The 14,489-nt window shown below is 36.4% G+C and overlaps 1 protein-coding gene across 1 annotated transcript; it reads right to left on the bottom strand.

Annotated features, from left to right (window-relative positions):
• Positions 1–1,524: 1,524 nt before the first annotated feature.
• On the bottom strand, positions 1,525–7,025 carry LOC130222110 (gastrula zinc finger protein XlCGF52.1-like). The gene is made up of 3 exons (XM_056454743.1): positions 6,976–7,025; positions 6,429–6,578; positions 1,525–3,402 (listed from the first exon to the last, which is right to left on the bottom strand). Exons 2-3 carry the CDS (start codon positions 6,511–6,513, stop codon positions 2,243–2,245), a joined length of 1,245 nt encoding a protein of 414 aa, XP_056310718.1. The 5' UTR covers positions 6,514–6,578; positions 6,976–7,025; the 3' UTR covers positions 1,525–2,242.
• Positions 7,026–14,489: the final 7,464 nt, after the last annotated feature.

Genomic DNA, 14,489 nt, shown 5'->3' on the forward strand with positions numbered 1-14,489 from the left:
TAACCCATTGCAATATTGCATGTTCCACTATTGCACATTGTTGCCATTTGGTAACACATACAGTTGATCGATTTACAAAAAAACTAATTTGATTTTAAAACATTGAGTTGTGAATATGTCATCATAACCTACTGGAGGTGATGTTTCAGATTTTTTTTGTGGATCTGACATCATTTGATCCTGTTTTTATTGACGTTTACATTTGCATTTAGCAACTCCTCACAATAAACATCAGTCTGTCAGAAATCGTGCTAGAGAAAAACACTGCATGTCATGTGACTTAACCAAAGCACATCATTGGCTACTTTAAGGTTTTCTCTTTCCAACAAAAAAAAAATATGTTGGTCTTAAAGAAACAGTGGCAGGGAAATGAACATAAGTATCATGTTGCCATATGGTTAAGCCGTGCAGTAGAGGGTGAATTCATAGGAATAAGAAAAAATAAGAACAAGTTACATTTATTATCTAATTCTCCCCAAAATTAAAGAGCTTCAGTTTAAAATGATTATTGATGTGTATCCATCAAAACAATTCCTGAGATTAAAATGTGATACTGAGGATAACTCTTGTCAATTGTCAATGTTGTGAGAGTGATATTGAAACCACTGAGCATATTTTCTACAATTGCATATACTCATGTACATGACAGAATGTCTCATGTCAATATCCATGTAAACGCTTGTTGCTATAAACAAGTTAAATTTGGTGTAACTAAGGAAAATATTACACAGCATTACCTGGTTAACAACCTTTATGCTTTGCAAAATTCTTCATTCATAAATGTAGGTTTTTGTAGTACTGGTATTAGCATGTAAGCTAACAAATCACTCATGTTCGCATTCACAATAGCGACGCTGAGTTTCCCATACATTTATTTATTTGTAGGAATGTGTGAGTTTTCACATGAACGTATCTTTAAAGGCAGCCAGTTGTCTACAGAAAAGTTTAATTGTCTTCATGAAGAAAATTGTTTCTTTTTTCAAATTAGTCAATTTAAATAAATGTGTAGTGTTTGAGTCTTCATTTGGTACCCACAACACATTAAGATTAGATCAAGTTAAAATCTCATAATCTGACACAAATCTGATCTGTTGTAACTGGCAATTGGCATTGTGTAGTCTGAACAGAGCTTTAGAGAGTCTGCATCAGTCGGTCACTGTCATTGCCTTATGGCGAGTTCACACCACACAAGTTTAGCCGGACTTTCATTCGACAACAATCAAACAATGTGAATAATTAAAAACACAATCTAAGGATGTAGGACAGTGTTCCCTGCATATCCACAAACATTTTCTCCTCTCTGATCTTTCTAATTCTCTTTTCAGAGCTGACCATTTGATTGGTAAATTAATAAACGATTTGCAAGTGTGCAATGTGCACAAATATGGTTATTGGTTCATAATAGTTTGAAACACATTGTCAGATTTTGCTGTACTTGACTAAACTGTTCTTGGGTGGCTCACCAATATATAAATGACTCTAATACATAAAGTAAGCAAGCTGACCAAAGTTCTTATGGGGAGAAAACTTTATTGAAGACAATAGTGCAGTTTCTCGTCAGTGATCTTCAAGTAAGAGATTACCCAACTGCTTTGGTTGGGTCACAATTCTTGAGTTCCTGTAGGTGTTTGCATGTGAAACAAGCCACACAGTCTATCAACATATAGAGTTATTTTGCATTCTTGAAGCCCGGTAGCAACTCTCACAACCTGGTACTGGGCTGTGAGCCCTGATCTACAGTACAAAACAGTTGTCAAAATCTTCACCCCTCTTCAGTTATTGAGTTTACATCTTCAGGTGTTCAAAGGGTTTCATTTCCAGTAACTTGATATGTATTCAAGAGTTCACACTTGTTTGGTATGCTGTCCCGGGAGAGAGCCCTAAGCTCATAAGATCCTCAAGCCCTGGACTCCCTTCCGTTAGCAGGGAGAGAGAGGAGTTTGAGCTCTGGTAGATCTTGATGAAATCCCCAGACTTGTTTCTGTTCTAATGACAGATATAGAGATGGCTAAAGGAAGATATATGGCTTCTAAGAGCTCGACTATGGGCAACTAATTTGGCACCAATCTAGAAAGGAGGGAGAGTAGGGGTGGGAGAGGGATTCTTCAAGATGAAGATAACTGAGCTAAGAAACTCTGATTATTTATAGTGAGTCAGGATTCATCTGATTGGTGAATCATGTGTTAGCTAATGCAGGACCAGCCGTGGACAATCATAAGCATGTGATCCTCTCAAAAGTAGTTTATAAATAAACTTCTGGTGAATGAACAACCAAACTACATGAAAAAGGTTCCGTTTTGAATTTACCTGTGTTTGTGTGGACAAGGCCTAAATGTTGAGGACTCTGCTCTCCATTGTGAAGCTTCATGTGAGCGCTGAGGCTTCTTTTATGTTTAAAGTCCTTTCCACACTCACTGCATCTAAAACGCTCTACTGAGTGAATCATCATGTGTCGCTTAATGGCGTCTTTGCGTGTGAGACTCTTTCCACACTGATCACATGTGAACACTAGGGTTCCAGTATGACCATTCATGTGATTTATGAGGCTAGGTTTGGTTGTGAAGCTCTTTCCACACTCAGCACATGCAAACAGCTTCTCTCCGGTGTGAGTTCTCTTGTGGTGATTGAGTGTGCTTTTACATCTGAAACCTTTACCACACTCTGTGCATCTGTAAGGTTTCTCTCCAGTGTGAATCCTCATGTGTTTATCGAGTGTGGTTTTATTTAGGAAACTTTTACCACACTCTGTACATCTGTAAGGTTTCTCTCCAGTGTGAGTTCTCTTGTGGTTATTGAATGTGGATTTATATGTGAAATGTTTACCACACTCAGTGCATGTGTAAGGTTTCTCTCCAGTGTGAATCCTCATGTGGAGGTCAACGTTTTGTTTTTTAGCAAAACTTTTCCCACACTGTGTGCAAGTAAATATTCTTTGTTTATTATGAGTTCTCATGTGGACTTCAAGGTTGTTATTTTGATTAAAACTCTTTCCACACTGAGGGCAAGAGTAAGGCTTCTCCCCAGTGTGAATTCTCCTGTGCACTGCCAAGTTTCTTGCATGACAGAAGCTTTTTCCACACTGTTGGCATGTGTACGGCCTCTCTCCAGTGTGAATTCTCATGTGGGCTTTAAAGCCATGGATTTTAGGAAAACTCTTTCCACACTGTTCGCAGGTGTAAGGGTTCTCCCTAGTGTGAACTCTCATGTGAACATCAAGGTTTGGCTTTTGACTGAAACTCTTTCTACTCTGTTTACAGCTGAAATTACACTCAGATTTGGATTTCAGATGTCTTCCATGTGAAGTCTTTTTAGTCAGTGTGGCTTTTTCATCAGTCGTTATGTCTTGCTGTTTCTCTTCCATTTTATTCCATTGATGAGTCTCTTCTTTCAGCACCATCAGGTCTTAAACAAACAACAAAAAAAGTGAACTTTAGTATGAAGGCACAAAGCGACAAGCATGAAATGGATGTTTCACCCAAAAATTAAAATGACCTTACCCTTAACTCTCCATCTTGTGGTTTTAAATATTTCCTTTCTTCTGGAACACAAAAGAAGCCAGTGTTTTTTCACAATATCTTCTTTTGCGTTCAACAGAATCAAGAAACTCATAAAGGTTTAAAACCACATGAGGGAGAGTAAATGGTCAGGAAATCTTCATTTCTGCATGAACTATCCCTTTAAAGGGTTCCTATTATGAACCTTTTTTTACAAGATGTAAAATAAGTCTTTGGTGTTCCCAGAATGTGTCTGAGGTTTCGGCTTAAAATCAGATCATATACCTTGCAGAATATTTCATTTTGGGGGTCAGAGGAAAACCAAGCTCTATTTTTGCCTGTGGCTTTAAATGCAAATGATCAATGACCACTCGCTCTAGATTACTGTTGTGTTCCCTCATGTGTATCTACTACTGGATTTAAAAATTTTTCACTTTCTTATAAGACGTGATTGAGACAAATCCTGCACGTTCATATTAGGTATGCATAATTCACGCTTTTATTTGTGAGTTTGCATTATTGTATATAACTTGTGCAAATGCTCCCCAGTACTGGGTTCCAGCTGGAAGGGCATCCGCTGTTTAAAACAAATGCTGGATAAGTTGGTGGTTCATTCCGCTGTGGCGACACCTGATGAATAATGGGACTAAGCCAAAGGAAAATGAATAAATGAACTTATGCAAATGCTTAATGTCACGTTTGCTGTAAACTGGAGCTATGAGGGGATGGCAGGATGACATACTTTGCTACTTGTTTTCATTCAGTTGCACTTTTGTCTTTTTCTTGCCTTTGCGCATGTCCTGAGGCTTAGCTGAAGACTTGCAAGATGACATTTTATATACCTGACGAGATGCAGAAATGCCATCTAAAAAGGTGACCTGCTGTTTGTCCAATGAGGGACAGTGACAACGTAAATATACAAATATTAATGTTAACCTAGGGTTTGGAAATGTGGACCGTCTGTTAATGAACACCAGGTATAGCATGAGCATTGTGGAACGTGATTACAGATAACCCAGGATTCTGTTTATCGAGGGTTAGAATGACCCAGGGTTAAACATTTAAAGTGTGAAAATCCCTAAGAATACTCAGCATCAGATCTCAGGATAACTAGAGTACAATGATAAACAGCCACAATTGTCAAATCATGTCATAGTGACCTGATCTCATATGCTATTGTTTTAACACTTCCAATTCAGTTGACAATTGGAAAAATGACCAGGAGTTATAAACGGCAGAAAACGGTCGCACTACTTGCTCTACAAACAAGTGTGTTCATGACTATACATACAAAGAAAAAAAAAAAAATGAAAATTTGACTTTGCAACATCAAGCAGCATTAGGCATGGTCATCAGGTTAAATCATTCAAATGAATCATTGACTTCTGCTGTCTTCTTTTGTTTCAGAAACACAGATTTCTTTACTATTTAAAACTGCATTTTTGGATATTTTTTCTGCTGGAGATACTGTCCTAAAAAAAACTTAGATATACAAGGTTTTAAAAGCTTGACTTTTCCAAACTGTGGTACACCTTGTAAACTGTTATCGTCTCATGCCTAAGCAGCATAACACTGTATTTAGGATCCAAAAATTAATTCTTTGAAAAAAACAATTTCAGGCAAAAAGATTCCAATGGCGGCGCCTGCTGGTACATGAAGTATATGGTCAATACTGACGAACTTTACACTCAAATGTTTGCATATCATCAGCATGCTGTAATCCATTTCTTAAGCAGCAAAAGTCATTTAGACTAGTTTGTTGGCCAGTTGTAGTCAGTGCAATGCTAAACGTTATTGTTCCACTATAATTTGTTTGTTTTGTTTCACGTCGTCCCACAGCAACATCATATAGTTTAGAATTCTGTACAATGTTTTATAATAATTAATTACTTTAGTGTCCATTTCATTCAGCATATTTAATATTGGGGGTGTCCACGCTTTCTGACATACTTTAACCCAGGGTTTCTGCAGGTTTCACCAAGTTAAATGCAAGAATTTTATGACATTTTCAAGACAATTATGAATGAAATTTTAGACTCATAAAGGGAATTTTTCAAATGCCCCAGATGGAAAAGATTTTTATTTGCCCTATCAAAAAAAATATGATTTAATACATTTGATAATACAATAATAAATGAATGATAAAAAAATTACAATATTTTAGATATTTCTTAGCAAAAGATTTTAAATATTGTGTAAAAACAAGCAAGCTTTACTTGTATCCATACACTTTTCCAAACACAAACTTTCTTTGAAAAAAATCAATAAAAAAAATGAACAAATGTTTTAAAAAGTTAAAAGACTTTTTAAGGCCTAAAATTTAGATTTTGGAATTTAAGACATTTTAAGACCCCACAGAAACCCTGTTTAAACACAAAAGTCCTGGTAATTAGTTATTATAATAATGATGTAATTCTAACTCAGATACAATATGTGAGAACTAGTAACAACTTCTAAAAACAACTTTAAACCCATAAAGAAGTTGATAAAAAAGGGAATTGTGATCAAAGTGACATATGCAAATGGAAAGTACCAAGCCAACATCACCGTAATAGCAGATATCTTCTATGAGAATACTGTAGGTCAAATATCCTCAGCTCAGTTAAACTTTTTTATTTATTGTTTTCATTTATTTTATATAGCGCCAGTGCTCAAGGACGCTTTACAAACAGTAGAAGAACAAGAAAAGCAATAACCTTAAGAAGGTAGAGAAAATGGGGCACTAATAATACATTAAAATAATGACAAAAGACATGAAAACAAGTAACAGGAAAGCATCTCATTCCTGTCTTTCAATGAGTGCTTATGTGCATTTAGGAGAACTAGGCAGCACACTCAGGGCTGCAAGATGGATTAAATTTAGTATTCTTATTATTAAAATATATCTGAATGAGGATCAAATGACCGAGTTGGTCTTTGAGAATGAAAATCAACCTGTTTGTTCCTGCAGATCTTCATGTTTGACTGTGAATGTTTCTTCAATCTTCACATCTTCACTCTCCTCTTTAATAAACGCCATCTTTATAACAGTGTGGAGATCAGTCGCTTCAGCAGGAGTTTTTCTCTGTGTTTGGACACTTTATCCTGTTTAAAATGAACAAAACAATGAACAGAAACAAAATAACTTCTCTTCAACAGTTTCTTTATATGAGATTAACAAAAATAAATCCAGTAAGTTCAAGCAAGAAACAATAGCCACAAATGAGCTGATTAAAACTAGTACTCCATTTCTTATATATAGTGATTCATACTTAGAATGGAATGACATTATGCTATTTAATAAATTAAACCTTCATTAAAACTCTTATTACACACATTTCTGTTCAAACAATAGCCCTCATTACTGTGAGTAAAATAATACTACGTTGTATAAAGGGTTAAAATATTATTTTCAACAACAGGTACATGATTTAGCATAGGATGAAAAAACCTGAAACTTTAATCAATCGGTTTATATATGTGTAAAAGTTTTAAAACAAACCTTTCTCTAGTTGAATCACAGCATGGAATCACAGTGGAGGAGCGGCGCAGCCTGATGACGTCACAGCGCCACGCCAAAATAAAAGTCTTTTTTAGCCACTTACTCTTAGTCATGACTTATTGATACATTTCTCCCTCGTTTTCCACTTTACACTATATCTGCTCTCTCTCTCTCTCTCACACACACACACAGACAGATATTTAGTATTTGAAGCTGATCAAAACTTTTAAACATTTTTAAGACAATTTTTGAAAAATGTTTATAATCCACTTTATGATGACTTTCATGTCTAAAACATACTACTACCTATTAAAATGAGTCTAAATCTCATCCTCGTAATTAAGACCTCTTCCTTCCTATTTTCACAACTTCCTATCTAGGGTTTTTTTTTATAATATCTGTAATATAATATTTAAGTAGTTCACACAAAAAAATTGCAATTCTGTCCTTTACTCATCCTCTACTTGTTCCAAACCTCTTTGATTTTCTTCTGCTGAATACAAATGAAGATATACTAAAGAATACAGGGGCAAACTACAGCCATTACATGGTTCAACAGTTCCATGGCTGGACTGAGACAAAAAAAAAAACAGCCCTGGCATTTTGGGTCAGAGAGGCCCACTCCATATAATCAAAATGCTACCCATCTGTCCATGCCCTTGAATATGTTTACAACTCCTATTCTATAAAAGCACAAAAGCCATACACACAAGTCTTCACACAAGTAATCAACATTTTGTTCCAGTTCCTGCCTGACTGCTTGAGGTTATAAAGTGATTCTTTTCAATTTACACACCAGTTTCTCTTTTCTTTCAGATTTTACTTCATAACTAGGGACAGACAGAATCTGCTGACATTTTTTTTGTTATTTCTGTGGAGAATTTTGTAAAAATTCTGTGGATTTATGTGAAATTATTTTGGGAGTATCTTAACTAAAAACTTAACACATGAAATGAAAAGTAATATTGTTTTAACGTTTATTTAATGTTTACAATGCAAATCTATCTAGATCCACTTGTTTGGTAAACAAAGCAAGTCTCTCATTTAATATCTACTAAAAGACAGAAAATATTACTTTACACACTGTATTGTAGATAAATCAAACAAACACTTTCATATTAGTCAATAATATTAATGAAATTAATAAAAAAAAATGAAAAATATAAATTTACACACATTTATACAAGTAAATAATTAGACTCACTGATGGGCTAAACATCTGCGGATTTCTGTGCGCGCACATTCCGTGTGGGCCTACTCATATAACCCTCTGGCTGTTCTATAAAAATGTCACACTCTATTGGTGCATATAAATATGCTGCTTTTACATCCATCTGGTGAACAATCAGGGGCGATGCGGTGGCCCAGTGGATTAGCACGTTCACCTCACAGCAAGGTCACTGGTTCGAGCCTCGGCTGGGTCAGTTGGCACTTCTGTGTGGAGTTTGCATGTTCCAAAGACATATGGTACAGGTGAATTGGGTAAGCTAAAATTGACTGTTGTGGGTGTTTGTGGATGTTTCCCAGTGATGGCCAGTGTGGTGGCCACACACTGAAAGTGAGGCATGCGCATTATACACATTCATTTAAGCTTATTTGTTTGGTTAAATGGAATTTGTTTCGTTTCTTTTCATATCTGATTTAAATACGACACATACACTGTTTCTGTTTCTCATTATTTTCTTTATTATTCACAGTACATGTATTACTGTTTTGGGTGCACACAAAATTAGTTATCTGTACTGTATGTTTTGTTAATTTAGTTTTCTTTGAGTTTAAGTTACCATCCTGCAGTGCCAATGAGGAACGGAGTTTTCGGGTGTTGTCCGATACCATTGGCTTAATGGCTTAAGGGAAAGCTGATGTTTAGTTTAATTTTATTTAATGATTTGCAGTGCTTTATTTGTTTAGAATTATATTTAATTTTGCTTTATCTAGAGTTTATGTAATTATTATTTAGATTTGTAATTAGATATGTGACTTAGTTTGTTGTGGTTGTGAACTGTCTGTTTTTGTCTCCCTCTCCTTGTTTATTGTGGACTAGTCCCTCTGTTATAAATGTGCTCTGTCTTGTCATTTAATGGAGTTCTGTTTTTGGTTTAGTCAAGGTTTGAACTCAGTTTGTTTCTTTGTTTAGTTTATTAATTTTTCAATTTGTTTAATTGTTTCATTTATTTAATTTTTGTGAACTTTTTTGGACTTTATTAAAAATAATTATTTTGAAAATATTTTTGTATGCCCTTCCTATACGTGCTGGCTCAGTCCCTCACAGATGGGTTGCAGCTGGAAGGGCATCCGCTGCGTAAAACATGTGCTGGATAAATTGGCAGTTCATTCTGCTTTGGCAACCCCAGATTAATAAAGGGACCAAGCCAAAAAGAAAATGAATAAATGGTGAACAATCAGATTTTCTTGTACAGCTTTTGCATTAACACTCTCTTACACTAGTCATGTTAGCAGTTGGAGAAAAACATTCCAATTTCTTTATGTCCTGGATTATGTATATTGAATATGTATGAAGACAGCTGTGCTTTGTCTACTAAAGCAAGAAAATTAATTGACTTATGTTTAATCATCAGACTTATGTTTAATACAAGCAAGGCGTTGTATTGCTTTAAGTATGTTAAAAAAACTCAATAAAAACATGTTATACAAAATCAAAACTACAATGAACAAACGGTCATTTAAATAGATTTTTACCATATGCATTGTCTCCTTGATTAACATTATACTTCACAAAAATTCACCAATAACTAAACTTGTAATTAATAAAACTATTTACACCTGCAGCTATATGTTAGAATACTTAGATTTTACTTGAATACAGAGACAATCTCTGTATTTAACTGAAGTCTAATTATTCAGTTTCACTTTTTACGCTTGAGTTTTTCTCTTAGACTCCTTAGCCTCTATTACAACCATAACTGAGATATCAGATAGGTGTGACTTTTTGCCAGATTGCTCATTGACATCTGCATTCAGATGAGCTAGTCCTCCTGATTGACCCTCTGAAAACATTTCTTCAAGGTACAGATCATCTGTGGAACACTCGGCCATGTCACAACTTGTTCCAGCCACATTTTCTTGTTGGTCAGCCAATGCGTTTGTGCTACTCACCCTCTGGGCTTGAAATTTCACCTGTACACATTGACCCGTCTCCCAGCAGCGTAGCATCAAGTGCATCTGGGTCAGGGGTGCCCTTGTTAGGGATGTTCATATATTTTCGCATTAGAAAATCATCTATCGCAAAATTGTTCATTTTGCCACTGTTCTCCTCAATTGTGAGAATGCCTCTTAATGCGGCAACAATTCTGGACGTATGACAGCAGGCTTCACACTGCTGGCACCTCGTCACCGAAGTTCCCAGATTCACCTTTGGTAAAGCATGTTGTTTCGGGCAAAAATATTCAGTGGTGACAATGATGCCCTCCTTCCTTTCAAAGTTCTCCCTAATCTCTGCGACCGCTGTTAAATCATCAGCACAAACTGCAATTGTTATTTGTGCTGTACTTGACAAGCACTTACAGCCACCAAATTTCCACACTGAAACATTTGTAAGTGTATACCACTTTTCAACATTAAGCAGTTCCCCACCCCAAACAGTCAGGGACATGCTGTATGTCGCATCAGCAACATCATATGATCTAGTCATCATCTTTTGGCTGCTGCGGGTGTATGTGTCTCTGACTTCGTTTAACTGCAGTACCTTGATTTTGATGTTGATCTAAAACACAAAAACACAACCAACTTTTGTTACACAAAACATAAATTCATACAGCAACAACATAACCTTACACTAATATCACATTTTAATCATACAATTAATTTTACAATACCTACAAATGCTGCAATACATGTAATGAAAGTAGTGTTGATATTAAAAAATTAATTATCAATAAAATCTACTCAAAAGTTTAAAATTGATTCAGTACTCAATTATAATTGCAACAATACAAAAAAAATAAATGACCATTCAGACACATACTGAACTCTAAAATTTAGCACAGCACTGTTATCTACTAGCTTCAAGACACTGACTACAAGCTTTTGGAAATAACAGGTGGGGTAGATAAGTGAAGGTGATTCCAACAACAAAGCAGGGAAGAAGAAACAGTTATTACATTTAAGACACGAGAAGTAAAACCCAGATTTGGAATAACCTCTAAAGAAAGCTCAAATAATGTGTCTGCATTTATAAAGGTGCTAGAATGATTAAGGTTAATCATTGTAGTTAAGGTTAAGGTCTGCTGACGTCAAAACAGCAGAAGCCGTTACTAATTCACCAACGTCACTTTAGAGCTAGTGTTTGAATGATTCTCAAGCGGAATGTGTAAAGTGATGACAAAACAGCTGATTTTGCTGACATTTTAAGATTATAAGGCTAAACTTGACATGAAATGCCCTCCGTCTACAGAGATATCTCTTTACAGTCTATTACAGTCTACAGCATTTCTCTGTTGCAATAGAGATCTCACAATAATTAACCCCGAAAAAAGCAACTCAATCACTACCAAACTGCTGTTGTGTTTGCGATAAGAAATGTGTGTTCGGGGGGTGAAGTCTCTGAATAACACTGTTGAGAACCAGGATAGGAAAGTAACTGTATTAAAATAGGCACTGTCCCTATAAGCAAACTGCATAGTTGCAATCTATACAAAAGAGATCGACTTAGAATATCACTTACCAGTTTAATAATGATTTGATTAGCTGTTGTTGGGAAACACTACATTTTAATCTTCTAAGCAAGGGCCTATTATGCAGTCCTGGCGCCATCTTGTGGATATACAATGTCAACCGTCGCTGACTGTCTCTCAGAAATTATAAATATTTTGAAATAGGCACTATCCTTATAAATAAACTGCATAGTTGCAATCTAAACAACTACATTCTCGTCTAAAAAAGCAACACTGGCCAAAAGAGAAACGGTGATTCTAAAACAGAATTACGATTGCTTCTCTTTCCAAACATTACTAGGTCGCGTTTAAAATTAATTATAATAGGAGTTCCAATAGAACAGAATCATGGTGGACAGAGGTGACTAAGTCAGTAAACCCAAACTTGATAGCACTTTCTACTTTGCTTAAAAGAAAGATGCTAAAGTTAGAGTTGACATCAACTGGTTTTCTATCACAAGGGCAAAGAAATTAAAAATGAGGAAGATGCACAGGAGTGTTCCCATGTTACTCCTACTTGTTGGAATGTAAATTAAGATGAGAAGATGTAACATTAGCAAAAAACAATAAAGGGTAATAGTAAACAATGCAAATCCATACAAAATGGGTTCAGTCTTGCTTGTTGTTCATGTGCTTTTTAAAACTACCCTAAATGGCTCGTTTCCACTGACCGGTACGGTACGGTTTGGTTCGGTTTGGTACGGGTCACCTTTATCAGGCTTGCGTTTCCACTAACAAGGGTACCCTTTTGGTGGGCGTGGTGTATGACAGACAGTTTCAGTCGACGTCATTCTCACTCGAGGAAATGTCTACAATAAAGCTGTACAGGTCACTTACATATCATATGAGAAGCACTTCTCACAAAACAGATGCTTCATACACATAAATGCTTGTGTAGAAATGTTTATTAGTAATTTTTCTATGAACATGAGTTGATTATAACTGCAGATCAATGATGTGCGAAACAGCCTACTGTAACGTCTGTAATTATATTAAATAACTAAATAAATGAACATATATAGACGCATACAGCCCCTTACAGTCTCCGAAATGTTACCAACTACAGAAGAAATACACACAGCAGACATTTTCGTCCGTATTTAGGTTCAAAACAATACAAATTATAGCCTAGTCAGTGAAAACCTCTCATCTGTGTCTGTAATCTTCCGCAGCACACGTAGCCTCTGTTAGTCAGTAATTCCGTCAATCTGAGTTCATAATAGTCCAAAATGTGAAGATAATAAGTTAGTTATACATGGCATTTTGTTCATGTTTGCTGAAAAAATAATGTGCTCCTTTTTTCCGGCTTCTCCTTTGTTTCTTCACGCTTCACTCTCGCGTTTGTCAGTGTCTGACAGGATCGGGTTTTAAAAGCACATCAATAATCAAGCGCAGGTAATTATCATCAGCTCAAGAAGTTTGTTATTTCAGATATAATGTTAGAGACGCGCGCGAACGCTAGCAAGAAAGCGAAACCGCTCGCGCCTCAGACTGCCTCGTAAAAAACTACGGGGCTCAGGGTAAATCTGCTCTTCTTCTTGCCTTTGTGGCTGTTTATCAAGACGACGACAAGGTTTGTTTGAGCCCAGGTCGACCATGGCTCGTTATTATATGTATAAATCATTCCGCTGTAATGTCTCGGCTCGTCGGCTGTGTATTTCAAACATGGCGGGTTTTTTGTTTTCATTCTGGCTTGTTGCGTAGGCGAATGACGTATCTCTGTAAACCAATAGCGTTCAGCTGCGCGTCTAGCTCCGCCTTTTGGTACCCTTTCTCGTCTTTCGTACCCTTTCGAAAGGGTGCCGAAAAAGTGGTACGGTACGGTTCGGTTCGGTACGCTTTTTGACAGTGGAAACGGCCACAAAAGCGTACCAAACCAAACCGAACCGTACCGTACCACTCAGTGGAAACGGGCCAAAAGAGAAGCACTTATGAACATAGGACAAATCCTGTTTGAAGTGATCTTAATGTGTTTTAGATTGTAATTAAATAAGCATGGCATGGAGATGTCACTGTGAATTCCAAAAGATGACATTCTCTTGTAGCAGAAGTCACTTGAAAATACCACAACAAATAGCACTTACCAAATACAGCATCCAAGTCAGTGCCTTTGTGAGGGTACCGATAGTGACAATAGTGGCAGATTAAAATCTTGTCAGTTTAAAGTCTTTAGCAGCAAAGGAAATCATTGGCATGCAGAGCCTCAGGCATCTTGTCCGCTGTTAGGAAGAGCTGATATGAGCCATGTGGTTTGCCAGGACCCATTATAAGTGTGCACTTGCCTTATGGCTTTACCATAGTCGTTAACACTCAGCCTTTCTTGAAAGCTAATCAAGTTTTGATTGCTGGCTGAAAGTCTTCAGAACAACTCTGCATATTTGAATGTGATGGGACTTTTCACACATTCAAATATACTTGATGCAAATGCATCTAGGATTTATGTCTCCTGGAGCAGGAAGGAATTAGGAGACCAGACAGAGGTGACTAAGTCAACAAACATCTACCCCAACTTGATAGCACTTTCTACTTTGCTTAAAAGAAGCATGCTAAACTTAAGAGTTGACATCAACTGCTTTTCTATCACAAGAATGAAGAACTAAATACGTTGATATGCATTGAAATACATGATGAATACTCTTGACACATGAGTGTAAAGCCTGCAGCTCACAACAAATGTGTAAAGTTATTGCGTATCATATTTAACAAACCGTTTACTGCTAATTTTATGTAATTTTGCTCACATGGATAATTGAATATTAATCAGATGATGTCATGACGCTGCTGTGCGGATCGATATGCTTTTGCGGATCGATAGAGTGTCCCACAAATACATATATGTAT

Source organism: Danio aesculapii, chromosome 4, assembly GCF_903798145.1.
Source record: "Danio aesculapii chromosome 4, fDanAes4.1, whole genome shotgun sequence".
Taxonomy (NCBI): Eukaryota; Metazoa; Chordata; class Actinopteri; order Cypriniformes; family Danionidae; genus Danio; species Danio aesculapii.